This window comes from Calliphora vicina, chromosome 5 (assembly GCF_958450345.1).
Source record: "Calliphora vicina chromosome 5, idCalVici1.1, whole genome shotgun sequence".
Classification (NCBI taxonomy): domain Eukaryota; kingdom Metazoa; phylum Arthropoda; class Insecta; order Diptera; family Calliphoridae; genus Calliphora; species Calliphora vicina.
This window is the reverse complement of record NC_088784.1, coordinates 60,971,002-60,992,724: the sequence shown is the minus strand read 5'-3', so window position 1 is coordinate 60,992,724 and position 21,723 is coordinate 60,971,002. Positions and strand designations below refer to the sequence as shown.

The 21,723-nt window shown below is 27.9% G+C and overlaps 1 protein-coding gene across 1 annotated transcript in view; it reads right to left on the bottom strand.

Moving 5' to 3' along the window:
* Window positions 1-4,153: 4,153 nt before the first annotated feature.
* LOC135961292 (probable serine/threonine-protein kinase DDB_G0282963) overlaps window positions 4,154-21,723 on the bottom strand; it is a 197,486-nt gene continuing 179,916 nt past the window's right edge. Inside the window, exons 4-6 of the mRNA XM_065512785.1 lie at window positions 17,907-18,129; window positions 14,417-14,509; window positions 4,154-5,529 (exon numbers count right to left, since the gene is read on the bottom strand). Coding sequence (XP_065368857.1) covers window positions 5,022-5,529; window positions 14,417-14,509; window positions 17,907-18,129 — 824 coding nt within the window. The 3' untranslated portion in view covers window positions 4,154-5,021. The remainder of the gene's footprint in view (window positions 5,530-14,416; window positions 14,510-17,906; window positions 18,130-21,723) is intronic.

The following is a 21,723-nucleotide window of genomic DNA, read 5'->3' as shown; positions in this document are numbered from 1 at the left end:
TTAGAATCTTATGAGGATATTTCGATATGTTACAAACGGACAAAATCAATATACCCCCATCTTTTTTGATTGAAAAGAACATTTGCACATTTGTATGAAAAAACCATAAAAGTAAAAATTTTATCACATTAGCATAACTCATTAAATTTTTATTTTATAATCGCTAATACTTAAAAAAAACAGCGTTAATCGGGTTTGTCGATTAATCAGAGTTATATTTTGCAAATTTGCAATGATAGATAAACTAGACGAGATCTTATTTTGTGGAAAAGTTGCCCACTATTGAAAATGTCCTTTCGCAATCTGATGAATTCCAAGGTGTTTTGGCATCTAAGAGTAGTATACGTTTTTTGTTATCTACTTTTTATAGATCTATGATTTTTCGCTTCTAATCTCATTTTTTAAAAAATCGAACTATTTTTCGTATGGCTTCTAATCAATTATCGATACTTTGAATGAATTTTAGCTTATTCTGTGTAGCCTCTATTATATTTGTTACATCTTTACAATCTTCCTTTTGATTCATCAAACCATATGTATAACATCCATGACGTCAATATGAATTACATGAATTTCATCAATTGCTTTTACGTCTGAGGTATATATAACTATCTTTGTGAAATTTGATTCCAAAATCTCCTAAGTGAGTCTCAATAGTGCTGCACATTTTAATTGTATAAGCTCCAAGTTAGGAAACTGCCCATTTGATTTGGTATATTTTCGAATATTAGACATACACCCACCATACATATAGGAGTAAGTGAATCATACAGTTTTTAAAAACTTTTAATTTTTGAGTGTGTAAAAAATTTATTATGGAAATCCCCAATTTTTTTTAGCAGTATATTTTATCCTACTTTAATGCTAAATATAGGAGGACCCTGAAAAATTTTAAAAATTATATACTACTGTTACAGCTTCCAAATCACAAATGCTTTTTCTGAGATGTTTCAAATGAATCAAAAAGTTATCATTCCAATCTTAATCCTAATGAAAAGCCATAAAATAGTTCAATTCAATGTCAATTCAATGCCACAATTTTATTAAATTTTAATTCTACGAACCAAATTATATATTAACAACTACAGTATGTATTTTAATTTTTTGCATATAGAAGTTTTTAACGGTGCCTTAAGGTATGCTATGAAATTTTAATTAATTTAAATTTATTCTATGGTTGCTAATGCATTATGTTCTCTACATGTTTTGTGAAATGTATTCGACACAAATAAAATTAAACATGAAAATGGCACAATACATTGATAACGCTTTACAATAAAGTTTCAAAAGGATTACACATGTGGCAAATTTTTCAATAAATGTCACAAAATACATGTCATCTAATAGTATCTAAAGTTAGCAATGCTAACACAAGCGTAATAATCCCATGTGAAATTCTACAAAAGTTCATATGAAAGATATATGATATATGTAAATACTATTTTATAAAAAAGAAACAAGAGAAAATCTTGAAAAATGGCAATTCTTCTGCTTATTCCAACCTTATGTGTATTGACTTATAAATTGCAAAATTTCAGTTCAGAGAGTCGTCGTATGAATTAAAAGATGTTGGAGATTGCAGTGACTATCGTTTAACTAAAAAAATATTTATTGCATATGTTGTGGTCCCATCTAACATGAGCATATTCATAAAAAATCAATTGGGTCGCAAACGAGTGGAAACCAATCTAGTAGTCGATAATTACCATCATTTAGCAATATATTCATAATTCATAATCAAGTTGCCGGGGCAGTCCCACAAACGTCACATTTGAATGTATCTCTTTCTCATTCGTTCGGCAAAAAAAATATATAAAAAAAATTTCGAAACTGCCTTGCAGAACTACATAATATTAGGGGGTGTACGTCGAATTTTCTTTTTTGAGGTACGGTCTAATATACATACACATGTGGACAATAAAATAGATGTGTGTATTATGTACGTTTAAAAAAAGCAATACAAATTTTAAAAATTTACTTCAATAATGAATATTTTGCATTTTTTATTAAGGAAAACTTTTCTAAAATGAAAATCAAGGATTTCCACTACCGGAAATCTATCCTGTGAAAAATTCTAGAATTTTTTTAATTTAAATTTCTTTCAGACTTGGACAATAAAATTGGAAATACTTTAAATTTGGATAAATAATAATTCGGACTTTTAATAGCTGGTATATGTTATCCTCATCAGGGACGAAAATATCTTACGATAGGGTGATAGATAAGATTCATATTGTTACGAATTTATATTAACGGTTTGTAACGAATGCCTGCAACATTCATCACGTTTATAAACATGCCCATCAGTATAAGCTTCTACTTATCAATAATGTTGATAGCACGCAGTTATTAGCATTGTTTGTAATTATAGCAACACTAAATGTTTTAGCTGCTTACATTAACATTGAAGGCTCCGTTAAGAACAATCACGAGGCTACTCAAATGAAGATGACACTATGCATAAATAGTGGTTGCGATCGCAGTAGTTAGTCAGTTTATCATATGCGCTGTTAGAGTTAAAGTGTAATATACATATGTGTGTATTATTGTGAACTAGCTTGACCCGGAGCGCTTCTCTACCTCTATCGCAACATGTCGTAAAAAATTAAATGAATATAATTAATACACGAGTGCTGTGCTGTGTTAGCTCTTCTTGTAGTTCTAAAATGTATTGTTTTGAATTTTCATACAATTTTCTCATGCTTAAAAAAAAATTAAAAAAAATTCGGGTTTTACCAGGAATTTTTTAATTATGTTTCTTTACAAACCACCCCCTGACAATTTCTAATCGATTAAAATCAGTCAAATCGCTCTAGCCGTTCTCACGTAATGCCATTACATACATGGACCATTTCATTTTTATACCCTACACCACCATAGTGGGGAGGTGATCGGTCCATAATTGGTCATAGCTCCCATATAAGGCCCACTTCCGAAAATCACTCACGAATAAAATTATTGAAATTTTAAAAGAAAAATGTTTTTGCTCATTTACTTAGTGTAGGGTATTATATGGTCTTACTTGTTATATATATAGGAATATGACTATTTAAGCAGTTGTTGTTGTGTAAATTTGAATAAATAAAGAGTGGTTTTAAATTTTAAACCACAAAACTGCTTTTATTTGCAATCAAAAGTATCCGGTTTATTTAAAGAAAATAAACCACCGTTTTTAAAAGATAAAAACGTAACAATATTATGAAAAAATCGTTCAAATCATAAAAAAATGTATTATTTTGAATTGAGCCTTTATTCAAGTTAAAAATAATCAAATTATTTTATTTAAATTTGGTTGTATTTTGAGTTGATACTGTTTTGTTGATAAAATAATACAAAAAAATATCGAGAAGTTCAAGAAAAATGGTAGTTACTCAATAAATAGATTTATTTTGCAATAATTGCAAAAATTTTAAAAAAAATTAATGTAAATATATTTTCAAATGGAATTTGCTTACTATGATGTATTCGGATTTTCAAATTCTCTTAAAATGCAATCACAAACAGTTTTTGTCCTCTACTCAAAATTTTAAAATTTTGAGTTAATACAGTATTGTTGAACGGGTGCAATATACAATGTATAAGAAAAAAAATTTGAAAAATATTTTTAGTTAAATTTTCAAAATGTTTGATTTACATACCTCATACAAGTTTGCCATTCCGTTTGTTATTTCCATACTTTTTTAATTACGACCCAATCAAGTATATATATATATTCAGGATCATTATAGAATCGGCATACAAATGGATGAGATTGCTGACTACCTAGATTTTTCCAACAACATTTTTTTTAAACCACTTTTTTTTCAATTTCTTTTTAATTTTTATCTTACTTTGATGAAGGGTAGGTAAGTTTCGGCACAGACGAATATAGCATTTACATAATATTTTAATAATGAAAATGGGAGACGATAGTCAATTATAAAGAAATTGTTTCATAAGAACATCTCCCAATTAGTTATTGCCAAACTCTGCTGTAACTTTCTTGACATTTTCTGTTGCATGACATGTAATTCTGTGAAAATTTAAAATGAAGCTGATATTTTATTTATTCCATCACAAAAATTCCTAGAAATTATTTCTCGCCTACTTCTACTTTTGTTAGTCATACTTACATTACTTTATTTAGATTCTCACGAATAAATAATAAGAACAATTTGTTGTTTTTGTTTCTAACAATTTTTATACATTTATTTGTTTATTTATTTAAGTTTTAAGTTGTTGATGGTTGGTTTACTTTATTGATTTTTGTTATTGTTTATATACAGACAATACATGTTGACTTATAAATTACATAAAAACATTTATACATAATTATTTAATGAATATATAATTTTGTTTTTTTTTTTGTTATATTTAACTTTCCTTTACTTGTTTTTTTTTGTTGGTTTTTTGTTTTGTTAAGTTTATAATTTATATTTCATATAGATTATGTACAAAAAGTTAAAATTATATTTTATATTTTCTTTGTTTTGTTATGTTTTATATGTAGTTATAATGTATTACAATATAAATTCTTAACAAATAATATATATAAAAAATTAACAATTTGTGTTGTGTTTTTTTTTTTCTTAATTTTGTAAATATATAAAAATAAATACCTTTGGATTAATAATGAGAAGGAAAACATTTAATATAAGAGTTTATATATAAGTTTGTTTAATTTTAAAATTAAGATTGTTTTTAAAGTATATAAAAATAAAAAACAGAATTGATAAAATGTTGACAAAAATTTAATGAAAATTTCTATTATACAAGAAACACTGTGATATGCTTTTTTTACAGCTATATCTTTGAAGCTTTGTAACTTTTGGATTATTCCACATCTCTACATCTCTAACCACAACAATTTAAGCAATCTCTTGAATATCTCTGCATCTTCACATTTCCATCAAGAGTAAGTTTTCTCTCAAAAACAAAAAAACTCTTTATATAAAATAATATAATGTTTCTTATATTCCAAAACAATTTAAATATTTTTTTTTATGAATATATTAGGTTTTTTTTAACAATCAATTTTATGTTTACAAATGAGCCAAGATTTCAATTTGTTCCCTTGACTCTGTGCCATTATTTTCATTATTGTTACGATTTTCACTGGCCTCTAAATTGTCATTATTTTGTGGTGTAATGGTGACAATTGTCACTAAATCATCTTTTTTATCACTGTTCAAATTATTTAGATTAGTATCGGTTTTCGATATTAAAATATTTGTATCCAACTGTACGGAATTTCTTTTTTGTTCCGATTTTTGCCCATTACCATGCGAGGGATTGGTGTTGCAGCGCTGCTGCAGCGAATTATATTCTGATAATTGTTCAACACTCAAGGGTTCGGGTATGTCTTCGTTGGCCAAAAGACGTCCTGAGGGTTCGGTTTCAATGCTGCGCTCGCTGCTAATTGTACCGGGTGTGTTGTTGCGCGAACGATAACTGGGCGGGAAACTGTATTCGGAACCTGCAATACTGCTTTCGCAGCGTGTGCCAGAGTGACCACCACCAGTACCGCGTATTGTTGATGTTAAGGGGGCTCTGGAAAGAGAGAATAATAAAAAAGTATAAGTAAATTTTAATGTATATATATTAGGGTTTTTAATATTCCGGACTTATTTCATTCCCGGGAAATAATAAAATAAATAATCTGTATTTTTATAACCTACACTACAATTCTGTGGAGGGCATATTGCGTTTACAATTTAAAAAATACCGATCAACTCAGATTCACTCTCTGAGTCAATTAAACGATGTCCGTCCGTCTGACTGGCTGTCCATGTAAACCTTGTGCGCAAAGAACAGATCGCAATTTTGAAGATATTTCGATTAAATTCGGTACATACATTTTTTTTGTCTCGAGGACGAAACCTATTAAGACTGGCCCCATACAAATGTCCTCCCGAAATTTGACATTATCGGTCATAAATGTTTAAATTATACAGGTATCTACACAAATTTCGCTCCTAATAAGTTTTATATATGATCTGTCCACAATTAGTCATAGCTTCCATATAAGGCCCTCTTCCTAAAATCACTTTAACGAGCATTAATCTCTTTAAAATATTGGTATAAACATACAATTCAACAGAAATAACTTTTACATAGACATAAATCACACGACCTAATTTCATTGCGATCATTCTATAATTAGTAATAGCTCCCATATAAGGAGCTTCCGAAAATCATTCGCGAAAATAAATGATTGAAATTTTAAAAGAAAAATATGTTTTGCTCATTTACTTAGAGCTTGACCGACTAAATTAAGCCAAAACTCCAAGAACATTTTTCATAAAATCAGTAAAAATTCAAAAATGTTTATACTAGGGTATTCATTCGACTAATGATCGTTCGATTAATCGAATAATTTTTTACGAATAATTATTCGAACAATTTAAAAATGGCCATTTTCGAATAACGAATAATTCGAACAATTTTATGTAGAATAATCGAATAAAACGAATAAATGTAAATACTATATATTTAAATTTATTAAATTGCTTAAAATTTTTCATAATTTCAAATTTAAATAAGTAATAATGACTCACAAAAATTGTATTGTTTCTGAAATTCGACAAATAACCAAAGACAAAGGGACTTTCGATCACTGTAGATGAGTGTTCCGATAGCTCCTTCTATAAATATATAAACATTACTGCAAGATGTTGCAATTCTAAAAACAAATCTTTCACAATTTTTAACTTAGGACTTGAACCAATGAAAATAAAAGGGACGGAATAAAATATTTGTTATTTAGCTTGCGAAATATCTTCTAATATTCTTCTAAATCGCACTTAATAATCAAAATTTTAACTTAGATTAAAGTGGAGTATGTGATTTTGAAACGGTCGTCGAATGTGATATTGAGGATGACATTTATAATGATTACATTGAAATATATAAATCGAATGATAAGCACAAATATTTCAAACTAACGTTTTGTTGCAAGAAAAACATCGTTGAACATCTTTGTCTAACATGGTAATAAACATTTTTGCGTATTTGTAAATGCGTCAATCATGAACTGACTGACTTCAAATTAGCCACGTTCACTGACAATGATATCAAACTTTGGACAGATTCCCGTTATTGTGTAATTCCCCAAGAATTACACAAAGATTCGGCAACGTTGATAGAGCTTGATGTATGTATAATACAATTTATTATAAATAATTTAGAATTTTTAGAATTACTAAAGAATTAGTTGCTCAACTTACAACCCGAACGACATAAAAAAAATGTATATTGTATTTAAATTCAGGATCATGTCCAACTAGATCAAATTTTTTAAAGCATAGCTCCAAAACGGAAACTAATGGGTTTGCTAGTCAATTGTTTTGTAGATTATTCGGGAGTTAATCTGATCAGAATATTTCTCTAGAAAATATAATGATGAACTTTGTTTTCGAATGTTTTTTAACATTATCAATACTTGAATTGTTAACTTTAACGTTATTTTTTGTTTTTGTTAATATTAAAAACCGACATCAAAACTTCATTCTTCACTTTTTAAAAAAAATTTAATTTTTCGAATAATTCGATTAATTTTAAACGTGTGATCGAATTATTCGAACAAGTTAAAATCTCTTATTCGAATTATTCGTTTTATTCGAACAAGAGAAAAATCTAATAATTCGAATACCCTAGTTTATACCCATCAAAAAGTTGGTAATGACTTGTAGTTACTGACTGCATACCGCCGGCATTACTTAGAAGGGGTCGTATAATGATTTATTTATAATCTGTTATATAGCTGGTTATTTTGTAGCACATTATGTTTCTACTGCAAACGGCTTCTGTGACACCAACTAACAATTTGTTATTAAAGTCATTACTTGTAACTAGTTTAAATGATAGCAATGTAATTGCTTGTGGTAAGTACTTGCACCCAATGACACTGTGTTGAAATGAGGTAAAATCCAATTATCTAAGTAAAAAATTGCCAGAATAGTAGCATTTTAACTCATTACTTGGTAATGCTAGTTTTAGCTGGGAAGCAGATACAGTTTTATCTGACTAAATTAAATTTTCTTTAAATATTTTTCAGTTTTTGTATTTTCTTATTTAACTTTTTTTCCATTTAATCCATATGCCAACACCTGTTTCTGTGTTTTGTTTAAATTTACATATTGATTGATTATATTTACTTAAGTCAATCTGTAATCCAAGATACTATAGGTAAAAAAGTGAAAAAAATACATTTTCCAATCCAATTTTGTTGAGTAGATTTACCCTTGTTAAGTGTCTGTGTTTTAGTTAGTAAGATAGGAATTTTTTTTGGAATTTTCAAAGTTTGCATTTGACAAGTTTATGATACTTATGCCATTTCAAAATGGATGCTTGAAAAACAAAATTCGATTTGCATTTGTTTATTAAAATATTAAAAGTTTGAGATCGATTGGAATTAAAACTGCAGGTGGCAAAAAATATTAACATTACAGTGGTTAACTTCTGAAGAGTTTGGAAAATACCAATAGCATGTGAATATTCGACCGCAGGACCATATATGAATTTATTTTCCCAACAAAAATGCCTATGAGTGTTTTAATAAATTTTTAGAACAAAAAAAGAAAAACAAATTATGTTTTACAATAAGCCTTTTAAAAAATATATATATTTTAATTATAATAACATTAGCATTTTTCATACATTCCCAAGTCTAACCTATAACATTTAACAAACACATCAATTTCTTAGCACAAACAAAAAAAATGAAAGGAAAACAAAAATTTGTACAAAAGTAAAATTATCTTCCAATTTTCCACTAAAACTTAAAGATAATAAAAGACAAAGTTTTCGCATCATTATCATCATCATCAACAATCAACTTTTAGCATCAATATAAACATATTCAGCAGTAGAAAAGGGAATATCCTGCTTATGCTAGGAACAGCCACAGACTAAGGATAATAATAAACTTTTTTTTAATTACTACTCATTATTGTAAGAGATCAAAGTGGCAATTATGAGTTAAATGAGCCTAAACTTAATCATTTAATAGGACTATAAGTATATTACCAAAAAAACAGAAGAATAAAACACAAAAAAAAAAACTGGAAAAGGAAACTTTGAAATTGGATGTAAAGAGATGAGGAATAAAACTCACAAACACTCACAAGTCATTGGCCTAAAGACAAAGTCAGTTTGTTGGAAAATAATAAGAGCTGCTAAACTTTTGTATTGGCATGGAAAAACAAAAATGAAAAAAAAGAAAAACAGAAAGTATTCATTTATAAACGTTTTAATCGCATTATTTTCAAATAAGAACACATTTGGGATAAAAGAAAAATGTGTATTTTTTTACTTAAAGGACTATTTATGCTAACATATAATATGACACCTATCTGTAATGAAATAAAACCCATCCGATATGTAAGCCATTTAATGTGGTCAATGTCATCTGTTGTTTAATAGAACATCACGATTAGGTCATCTATTTTTGGAGAAATGTAAAATAATTGTTTAAATATGGGCACATTTGATAGCTGACCAATTCCCACAGTTGTTAAGAAAAATATAAACTTGTTTTAGAGACTTGTTTTAGATATGAAACATCCAGAATATTGCTTTCTAAAATGTGATATATAAATTGAGCAGTACAGTGAACTAAATTTTCCAACTTAGGGTTGCGAAAAAGATTTAAAAAGGATCCAATTTTAAGGATTAGTTTCTTAAACATAAGTCTTTTTCAATGCCAGTTTACTGCATTTGAATTTAAAAATTTTTATAAAATGAGCTTTCGATATTATCTCATATAAATAGGACAACTGTGGTTACAGGGCATATTTAGAACAAATCAAAAACTATTGATTGAACCAATTGCTTCGACAAATTGTGATAAGAGGAATCATAAATAATTCAACTTAACAAATTAAATATTTGTAAGACTTAATCATGGTAAAATAAACCGAGAAGTGTCAAGAATCAAAGATTGGCTTCCGGAAAATACAAAGCTTTCATGTCATAAAGGAAATCAGCTAGCGACAATATTGAAATTATTATATAAACTATGTTCATACATGAAGAAAGTGTTAACAATAGGTTAAATATGTTGAACATCACGAATTACACTTAACCCTCTAACCCGCATACTTTAAAAAGCTAAAAAAAGTTTTTTTTAGGGTAATTATGACCCAATGCACTCAGAACAGCCATCACAACCTAAAAGGTGAAGAGTGCCTCAGGGCATTGTTGTCGGTTTAGGTGTAAAAATAATAATTGTGATACTATTTTATTGAAAAACTAATGAAAAAGAACTAATCAAAAATATTTCGAATAGATCGGGCGACTAAAAGATATTAAAACTTTGATTAAAAAAAAAAAATTACACAAAATTTCACGTGCTAAAATTATGACATCACTCACAAAACATCTGACAGAAAAAAAACTAAAAGTCAGAATGCATTTCGACCTTCGAGGGATATGTTAAGAAATCTGTAACTAAAGTCACAGTTAAATTTAAAAAAAATTAAATTATTATTACTTTTTGAGATAATTGGTGTTTTGTAATGCATGCTTTGTGGCATTCTTGCGGGTTAGAGGGTTAAAGTTTGAGTTCTCACAAATCGCCCACAATTACTTTAACTTTTAAGTCTGAAAGGTTTTCACACTTGTTATATTGTTTAACCTATATTGGATCTTTAAGTTCTTTGGATTCAATAATCTACTCAATATTTTTTAAAAAATGTCACAGAGAATGCTGATGAAAGCTGTAGTCAGAAAAAAGATTTAAATTTTTAATTTCTTGCATATTAACAGACTGACGGACATCGACTACGCTGTCCTATACTGAAGTTTAAAATATTCAATACCATCTATCTAAGATTTTCATGAAATAATTGTAGATTACGTTGACCGTACTGTTCGAATTAAATCATATACAAGTTATATTTAACCAAAACCCTTTTATTCTGATACGTTTTCAATACCTCCGAATAAGTGGAAGTATTTACATGATTTAAAGATGGTTATAGCCCCAAAATACTATTTTTTATATTATAATTTTAACCATACAAGGGCCTTAGGAATATATTTTTTGAAGAAATAATTTAATATTTCTTATAAATAAGCGACATAAACAGTTCTTTGCTGTCCTTAAAACTCATGCTTTTTAAGAAAGCCTGATTTGAATAGAGTTCCTCCAAATATATACTTTATGGGGTCGGAAAATGAAAAATCGTCTTCTCACGTAGAAGGGAAAAAATACAGAATATAAATGAAGTTCAAAACTGTTTGAACGAATGTTGGTTTCGGATTGGGTCAAGCGTCGGTTTATTCGAGAAAAATATGGTGGTATAAGAATTGGATTACTAAGAGAGAATTTTTTTTCGTAATCGATAAATACAAGACTTACAGTGTCAATATATGGGACCAGAGGAGTATTTCTGTGAGTTTTAGTTTTGTTTAGTATTTAAAAGTATAGTATATAAAAAAATAAGTTCTTTCGAAACATTGCATATATACATTAGAAACTAAAAAATAAATAACAAAAAATATATTCGGTTTCAATAAACAATTTGATAATAGCCAAAAAACAATCAGAGTCGAATTCATTTCATACTACATGCTAGTTGGGAGCTAAGTTTTCGCCGAAATCTTAGCCAAAAACATACCAATTAAATTAAAAATTTAAATACAGTAAGTTTAAACTATTATTTTTGCACTTAAAATGTTGTAATAAGCTCTAAATACTTTCACATAGTAACATTTTATTGTTTTCTCCTATTCAAATCATCTTGAAAAAAAGTTTGAAACATTTTTGTTTTTTCAGTCGTGGTTGTCATTCTCGTGGAACTGCCCATATTTATTTTTTAAACAGATTTCAAATTAAAATATGTTTGTCATTCCGTTTACAATTTCTACAATTTTCTTTTGAGAACCCAAAAAGTCGATGAAATCAACTTCCAGTACCGTAAAATAACTTACATAACGAAGTACGTCCAATATATCAATATCCCAAGTCCTTAAATGACTTACATTAAAAATGCACTTTTCAAAATAATTCAAAACATATTGGGGTTTACAAAATAGTTTTAATGAAAATTATTTATTTTTTATATTTTCCACCAAGTAACTTATAAAAAAAAGATATATAATATTAATAAATTTCTTGTAAAAAAGGTTGAAAAATCATATTTTTAAAAATTTTAGAAAAATTCAAAATTTGCATTCTGTGTAATTTAAATTTTATAAATTTATGATATTATAAATAATTTATGATCTAGAAATATTACAGCTATTTAAATTGTTCAAGAATTGACGAAATTACATTAAGTATCAGCTTTATAGTCAGCTTTAAATGCTTTTTGGATTATAAATTCAGATTATTGATTTAAAACTGGAATTTTTCTAGATACATTGGAATTTGTAGAGAGTGTATTTATTACTTCTTATTTTAAAGCATTATTTAATTGTTATTCATTAAAGTATGTGGCGAAAAATCGATAAATAGTTAAAAAGTCCTAAAGCTTTTTGAAAGTATCAAACTGTGCATATAAAATGAGAGCTCTATCTTTAAAAATATGTTGCTTAAATTCTTCATTAAATTTTTAATTTCCAAGAAGAACATTATTCTATGCCGGCATATGTACACATGACACTGATACCATAAACACTTTACACAAGTCATAAATTAAACCGGAAATAAAATCTTTAAAAATTTTCACAAATATTTTCAACACACATGAAAGTTTTGTCTCTTCGCTCAGCATGTGAGGGGCTGGTTTTAAACATCCTTCTTTAATACCAACTACAATAAAGAGAAATTATTGTGGTTATTGTATAGTTGTTGATGTTGTTGTTGTTTTTGGTCGGATGGTTTGTTGGTTACATGCTGATGTCGCTTTTCTTGTTGTTGTTTATACGAAAATGTAAATTTATAGCTATTTTTTTTTTGGATGGGGGGAAAGGGTGGTTTACTTTGTATGTAGATGGTTTGACATTGTATTTTGCCAACCCATATTGAACTAAAAACAGTCTACAAAGTTCAACGACAAAGTTTTTACATGTATTTAATGTGTTTTTCTGGCAAAAAAAAATATATATGTATAGTCAAGAAAAAAATTCATGTCTGTCTGAGTTTTCTGTTTTTCTGCCGTGAATTAACTATAGCAACAACAATAGCCACGAATTGGCTTAACTGTAAAAGAGTTTTAGGGGTACTTTTGTATTTTTTTGTTGTTTTTGGGTGTTTTAAAAAGTTTTAAATAAAAAGTTTTTAGCTTTTTTTTTTGCAGTTTTTGCAGCGATTTCAGTTTTTGAAGGGCAAAGTTGTCAATTGTAACACTATAAAAACCACTAAGTCCTCGGTCTCATTCTATGCATTTATAATGTATATGTATGTATTTATATCAGGGGCAGGCTGAAAAGTATTTTACAAATAAAACACATTTTCAAGTCCCAGTATTGTGTAAATTTTCTTAATTTAACTTTTGTTGAGATAACAAAAAATTCTGATTTCTTCATTAGATTTCCAGCAAAAACTTAAATGAGTTTAAATTCAAAATTCTGGAACTTCGATGCTTATACGATAGCATTTTAAGTAGCTTTTTGGCATGCTGATATCATTGGAGGGAAATATTTACCGCAACCTTTAATATATGGGGATTATCATCTCAAGTGACGCGGCTTTTGAAACCGATGTCTTCGGATCACGATGAAAGTTGTGTCACTTGAGATGAAAACCCCCATATGTATATTAAGTAGTTACAAGTAATGACTTAAACAACTCATTAATAGTTAGGTCTAACAGAAACCATCATCAGTAAAAAAGCATGTGCTTATTGAAATAGTTGTGTAAATTTGAATAAATAAAGAGTTCTTACAATTTTTAAATTACTAAAACTGTTTTTATTTGCAATCAAAAGTATCCGGTTTCTTTAAAGGAAATAAACCACCGTTTTTAAAAGGTAAAAAACGTAACAATACAATAATTAAGTCAATATCCAATACTTCTAAGTAATGCAGATGTTATATAGTGGGCATTGAAAGTAAGTTATTGTGTAATTTTAAAACATTACCAAGTTTTGCTGGGTTGTAATAATTTTTTTATTTATCAAAGATTTGTAAAACATATTCTTTATGGAATATTTGTCGTAATAAACTATCGACTGCAAAACTACCAAACAATTTTTCTGAATCTAGAAAGAATTTTTCAGATTGCCCTATTAAACATATACATATGTAGATATGCATGTTCTTAAACACCAGCCAAATTGCCTGGCTGACTTTTGTATAATATGTATTACCACCAGAATTATTATAGAAAAACTAGGGTTGGTTTCAGCAATTTTGAAAAATAGTTTATATGGTGTTTGATAATTTCTGCATTTTATTAACATTTTTATTTTGTTTTTAATTTCTATGCAAATTTATTTTCTAAATAAAATTCATTAATTTAAACACTACTACAGCATGATGTGTGCCTTACCTTAGCAAACTTCCGGCATGTGAACGATAAGTGGGTGGTGGTGAACTTCCTCTGACTACACCGTTCTGACGATCTCTATCCAGCAAAAGTAGTCTGTGAAAAGAACATAAATAAAACATGAGAAATAAATTAATTGTTTTTCGGTAGTTCTTTTCTTATTTTTGCCATAAAAATAATTTGCAAAAAAAAAAAACAAAAAAAATCCCTAGAATAAATGAACAAAACTGAATTTATATTGCAATATAAATGACACTGGGACATGCAATCATTAAATTTATAGACTTTCAATTATTTTCTGTTGCCACTAGTATGTACTTACATTGCATTGTACATAAATAGTAGAACTATTATCTTGTTTAACATTATAAAACTTTTGTAAGTCCTAAAGAACATGCAATTTAACAAGTTAAGGGAAATACTCCCTGTTTTGTGCAAACATACCAAACTACTGGTAGTTAAACTCTAAATTCGGTTAAAGTACATTTTGTGGTTTGTCATATTTTAAGGATTTTAGAACATGTATTTAATTACATATATACACTAATTAATTGACAATTTCATTGGCATTAAATTGAAAATATTTTCAATTATTTTTTTTTACATAACCATTGTTTTCCTTAATTATAATGCTTTTTAATGAAATGTTTTCATTACTAATTACACTGTCCGACAGCATTTTTGGAACAGAATAGCGACCTTATAATTCTGAAAGGGCATGTGAGTAGATCATTTTTGTAGAATAAACTTATAGTTCAGCTGGTCTGAGTTTTTGTGACAGTGGGTCAAAGTTTTAATTTTTTGATCGAAGGGAGCATTATACTAAATAAATAAAATTTTGTAAGTTAATATCTGAGAGAATTCTTATTATCAGATTTTAACCCTCTAGCTCCTCTCATTATGGGTCAATTTCACCCTTTTTTTCTAGAAAATCAAAAAAGGTCCTTTCAAAAAGGACATTTAAGGATTAAAATATTGTATGAAAATGTTTAACGAAAAATTTCAATGGGTGTCACCAAAGTTGTAAATAAAGCTCTTTACGCTTAATTAGCTAAATAAAACGCCACCTTGCGTTAAAAAAATATCGCCAAAAATCCATTTATGATCCGAATGAGCTGACATTTAACAAATAGGAGAGCTATATTCGCTGTGCCGAATCTTATATACCCTTCACCAAATTATACTTTAAAATAATTTTTTTCAAATATTCTTAGGTAAACAAAATTTAAATTTTTTTTAAAAAAGTTTATTCAAAATTTAATTTTTTTTTTTTTGTAAAAAGAATTTATGAGAAAAAAATTTTTTGGATGAAAAAAAAATCGGGTTAAAAAATATTTTTCCCGATTTAGATCCACTATAGTTCCAACTTAATATAGCCTTATGTACATCGTTGCAATGGACTTTGAAATGTTTATCATTATATATACATAATCTAGTAATCCAGATATAGATCAAAAATATACCAAAAATCGAGGTTGCCCCAGTTTTTTCCTTAGTTTTTTCTCAGCCATTTGTTGGCCGATTTTGTTGATTTTAAATTGCAACCGAACTGAAGAATTTCCGATATATTGATGTATGGGGGCTACGGAAAGTTTATTTCAACATACAGGCAGACAGACGGACATGACTATATCGACTTCGCTATCTATAAAGATCCAGAATATATACTTTGTGGGGTCGCAAAAGAAAAATTTATAAATTACAAACGGAATGAAAAACTTATATATACCCTTGCCACTTATGGTGAAGGGTATAAAAAAGTGTAAAATTAACCCTATAGAGAGGAGCTAGAGGGTTAAGATCATCCACAAAAATTATCCCCATATAATTTCACAATATAACTCCGACAATAAGAATTCTCTCAGACATTAACTTACAACTTTTATTTCATTTAGTATAATGATCCCTTCGGTCTTCGGCCGTTCGCAAAAATTGTATCCTTTCGGATGTGTCAAAAAGCTCAGTAAAGATTTTTTGTATTGCCAATTTAAGATATTTTTTTTGTGAGTGCTCCCTAATTGGGTATTATTTAATTTTTTTTGGGATTTATTTATTTAAAATTTTTTGGGACTAATCTTTTTATTATAATTAAACTGCCATCTATTGGGAGTAATTTTGTTTTACACTTTAAGAGTTATTTAATTTTAAAATTTAGTGCATTAAATGGTTTTAAAAATTGTAACATAAACAATTTCGGTTAGTTTCAAATCAGTACCGCAATTCTGTAACTTTTTAACGACAAAATTTTGTCGTTAAGTAATCATAATTCGTTAGTTAACAATATTTATCGTTAAGAGATATTCCGAATTAAATTTTATCGATTGTTTTCGTTAAAAATAGTCGGTAGATAAAGCAATTTGTCGGTAGGTTAACGACAAATAAAATGTTCTAGTTAAGCCATAACGATAATTATTTAGGAGTTAGTTTTGTAACATAAATATTCGAAATAAGTTGCTTTTTCAAAGTATGGTTGGTCAACTATTTTGTGTTAACATGGTTCAATTATCTTTTTAAGATAAATTTGGACATATATTTGGTCAATTCACAAGGTCTCTTATCAGTCATATTGTCATAATGTCCTAACATATCTCGTCTCGGCGGCTCGGCTTAACCGACTCTTAGGCATTCGGCGCAGGTTTCCGCTGGCTGGTTACGATAACATAATAAACATAGCATACATAGTAGTATTATTTTAGGAATTTTTTAAGTTTGAAAAGCAATAAAAACCACTGTGAATGACCAATTATATTTATTTTGAAAAGCAATACAAACCACTGTGAAATATTAGGACAATATGACATGATAAGAGACCTTGTGAATTGACCAATTATATCAATTTTAGAAAATAGTATTCGAATTTTAAGAGCAACTTTTATCCATAATTAACACATTTCTGGAGTGTATATTTTTTATTCCTATATTCAAATTTCCTAGTTAGAATTTTAAACCATATTTGGCGATGTGATACGAGTATAAACTTATACAAGACCGTATTCTAAGAAGGAAATTCGTTGGAATTTGTCGACTGTCCTTATAATAACACATATCTAAATTCTGAATCAATGATCACTTGTTACTACACTGGGTTACTTTTATTTTTAGAAAAAAACTCTTGTTCTTTTGTTTTCAGTAGGTTTCGCGAACATATTTGGGTGAGGTGATGCTTGACTTTTATATATAAATGCGATTATTTATTCACATGACTACGAATTTATCTGCAAACATGAAAAAATAGTAAATATTTTTATATTTTTTTAATTTTAAAAATATTGACATTTATATTTTTAACTATATTCGTCGTTAAGATGTATTACCGAGAGATATCGTTAACTTCAAATAGTGAATATTAAATTCGTTAAAGCAACCGATATTTTTCGTTACTTAACGACATCGGTAGGAAAGTATAAAAAGTTACAGAATTGCGGTACAGGTCGTATACTACAATATTTTTTGTTAGATTTTCATGCTCTGTTTATAAATTAACAATACCAACCGTAAACGATATTCCTGCATACTGGCTTGATATGAGGGCGGTGGTGGTCTATGCTGAAATTCTGGATAAAGTAGACCTTGTGGCGCTCCTCCTCCTCTACTGCAGGGTCTACGGCCACATCTGCCTAAATCTACACTGGATCCTAAGCCTAGGCAGGGCGGACCTCCTGGTGCTGTCATACGCCAGGCAGCACCACTAACAGTAACCAAGACCACACCAACACCTGGAAGAGAAAATTATATACATTTTACTATATATTTTAACTGATTCTTTATAAAATGTAAGACATTTATAAATGTCAGGTAATTTTTTTATACATTTTAGCATAGGGCTGAACTAGAAGCGCAACTGAGAGTAAAAATAATTACTCACTCCCAAATTTTATTGCTGACACAATAACAAAATATATTGATTTACATGAATTTTGTTGTTGCAACTTGCAAGATTTATAGACTTGAGTTTTTTTTCTCTCAGTACCGCTTCTATGTATATTTTATTCTAAGCATTTTAGTAACTAAACTCTTTAGTTCATCACATCTTTGGAAACATTTTCTGTCGAAGACCAGCTATTAAGGGAAACGTATGTCCAAATAAATACAGAATTGATAATTTATCTAATAATCAATTAATTTATAACCAAAAGGTACTTAAAAAAACATCTCTATTGTAAATGTGAATTTCAGACCTTTTAAATGATTTTTGTATCTCTATGCAAAAGATATTTAAGATTTAAAGTGTGTTAGGTAGCTTAATGAGTTGAAATATTTTGCTCCCAAATCGTAAACAAAAAACTAATTAAATGATTAAACAATTTTTAAACAAACAACTTTATATCTATTAAAATTTCAAATTCATTAAAGTGTGCTGTGATGAAATAATACAGATAATCTCCTACTTGAAGACATGACAAAACAAAAATAAAATTAAAAATAAAAAGCAAATGAAACATTTTGAAATCGAAAAGAAAAGAAAAAATATACCTACAAAAGAAATTTATTTATTTAAGAAATATTTAACAATTTAAAGTATGAAAGAGAAAGTGTATTACATATGGTAAAGTGTACACAATGTGGTACTTTTATGATTTTATATCAATGGTACGCAATGCAAAAAGCTACACAAAAACCGTCTATAAAAATGACCTCAAGCGTTACCATTTCTACGCCCACTAAGTGGGTTAATTTTCAATTATTTAGTTTTTTTCTATTGTGCTATTGGTAGAGACGATGGCAACAAAAAAGAAAATAGTCATAATGAATAAAAGAAGCTGAAGTGGGGGCAAAATAATAGAAAAAAAAAAACATAAATATAATTAAAACACTTTAACAACATGACATTACAAAAAAAAAAAAAAACAAACGACTTAAAAGTTAAATGGCAGAAATCTTACAAAAGAAACAATTGTTTAAACATAAAGTATGAAAAAAAAAATTAAAAAGAAGAACAAAATAAGAGAATTTCATTAGTAGTTTTTGAACAATTATATTCTTGCAAATACTCATTGACTTTATAGAAGTAAAAACAAAAACAAAATAATTAAGAAAATTAAAAAAAAGAACGAAAGGTATTTAAGTTTGTAACAAGGTATTAAATATTAGAAATAGTTATGGTACTAATTAAACAATTTTCATTAATATAGAAATTGTAATACTGTAAATTCGTTTTAAACATTAAATTAAAATATTTTATTTGGAATATCCACACAGAGAAAATAAAGCAGTTACAAAACATTATGAACTAGATCAGGATAAAATAATACTGAAAACTTTTCAAAATTGGGAGTGTCTGACCTTTTATAATCTGGGGTCAAAAACTGAATATTTGTAATACAGCGAAATGTTATTGTATGCATTTATTTACTAAATTTCAGAAAGATGTTTCACTAGGTTTAGTGTGCTATTTTGACCATAAGTGTCCATTTAAATTGAATCCTTAAACATTTCTTCATAAATACATAATATTTCAAAGTTTTTATGAAAACACACAGATATTCTGAAAGTTGACCTTTGACCTTGTACGTCAACGACTTACCCTATATTTTGGTGAAAAATTCATTATATATTTTTGATCTGAGTCGTAATTAGAGTACTCGGCCATTTTTGGGTTTCTTTAACGTTTCGCTATTTGGCAAGCTGTTTTTTTTTAAGATGGAACCGATTTTTACGACATATATTTTCTAAAGTTTATTGGAATATATTTTTGAAAAACTTTGATAATATTTTTAAAAATATTTGATTATTTTATAGAAAATTGTAGCATTTGACAATATTTCGTAAAATATATAAAATAATTGCTAAAGTTGGATTCCTAAAATATTCAGAAATGTCAACTTTGCGAGGTTTTCGTACACAATTCTTAACATATAGCAAAACAATAACGATTTAATTTGAATATAATAATTTAAGGTAAATGTAAGCACATTTGGTCAATTCACAAGGTATCATATCATATTGTCGTAATGATCTAATATTTCACTACTTCTCGGTTCGGCTTAACCGACTCTTAGGCCTTCGGCGCAGGTCTCCTCTGGTTGGTTACGATAACACAATAAACATAGCATACAGAGTAGTAGGGTTCTATAAGTCGAACAATCGACTTTTTAATGAAAAAATTCGAAAGGTCGAAATCGAATTTTTGGTCGGAAAAAGTCGAATAATCGATTATGTTATCTCAAAAGTCGAATAGTCGATAAAAGTCGAAAAAAGTAGTGTTTATAAAAAACCGACTTTTTAAAAAACCGGTTTGTCGGTTAACCGAGAAATGGCCTTTTTTAGAAAACCGGTTTTTCGGTTAACCGACATCGAAAAACCGGTTAACCGTCATATATGTGTCGAAAACAAAAAATATCCAATAAGTATATACAGCTTTAAATTTTGTAATTTTTAGTAGTCAGAAATCGTTTATATTATTAAATAACTATAAATATACAAAGGTGCTAAGTCCATTTTATTTTGTAAAAATTTCAAAATTATTATCTGAGTCAAATGGAATTGAGTATAAATATGTTACTAAATATATGTTATATTAAATTTAAATCAAAAAATGTAAATCAATTTGTTAATTAAATATTTGATAACTTTAAAATTTATTATCACCTCGACTTTCTGATATGAAACAGAAAATGTTACAAGTCCCAAAAAAGAACCTATATAGGATGTAAACGCACTTCCTCTTAGCTGTGATTTTTTGTCATTATAAAAAAACTCCATTATCAGATTTCATAAATATTTCAAATAATGGATTTTAGAATGCTTTTTAATTTTTCTGTAATATTTCTGAAATGCTAACGAAATGATATATAAATTAAAATTTTAAGAACAAAGCACACTAATGAAGTCAAATTTATTGAAAGAAGGTATGCACATCAAATTCAATTTAATGTTTGGTAAGATCATCACTAAGTTTTTAATAAATCATTAGTAAGATTTAGCCTAAACTTATAGAATTACGCGGAATTTAATTTTAATTTCTAACAGTTTCATTATGTGCAATTTACTCTGAAAAAGTTTTTAAGTAAACTCATCATTATCTACTATTTAGAATCAATGTAATTCTTAAAAATATTAATCTAAAGATGTTGTTTGTATTGTAAATCTGCAGTTTGGGTTTCAAATCAGAGAAATAATGTGTATACAATGAATACTAAAAATGCACAAAAACGTGAGATTTATTAATTTTAGTTCCAAATTTTAAAAACCGGTTAACCGAGTGATAAAAACCGTATAAACCGGTTAACCGAAAATCAACATTTTAAAATGTTTAAATTTCGCAAAAAACCGAAATTTCGAAGAAAAACCGGTTTTTCGGTTAACCGGTT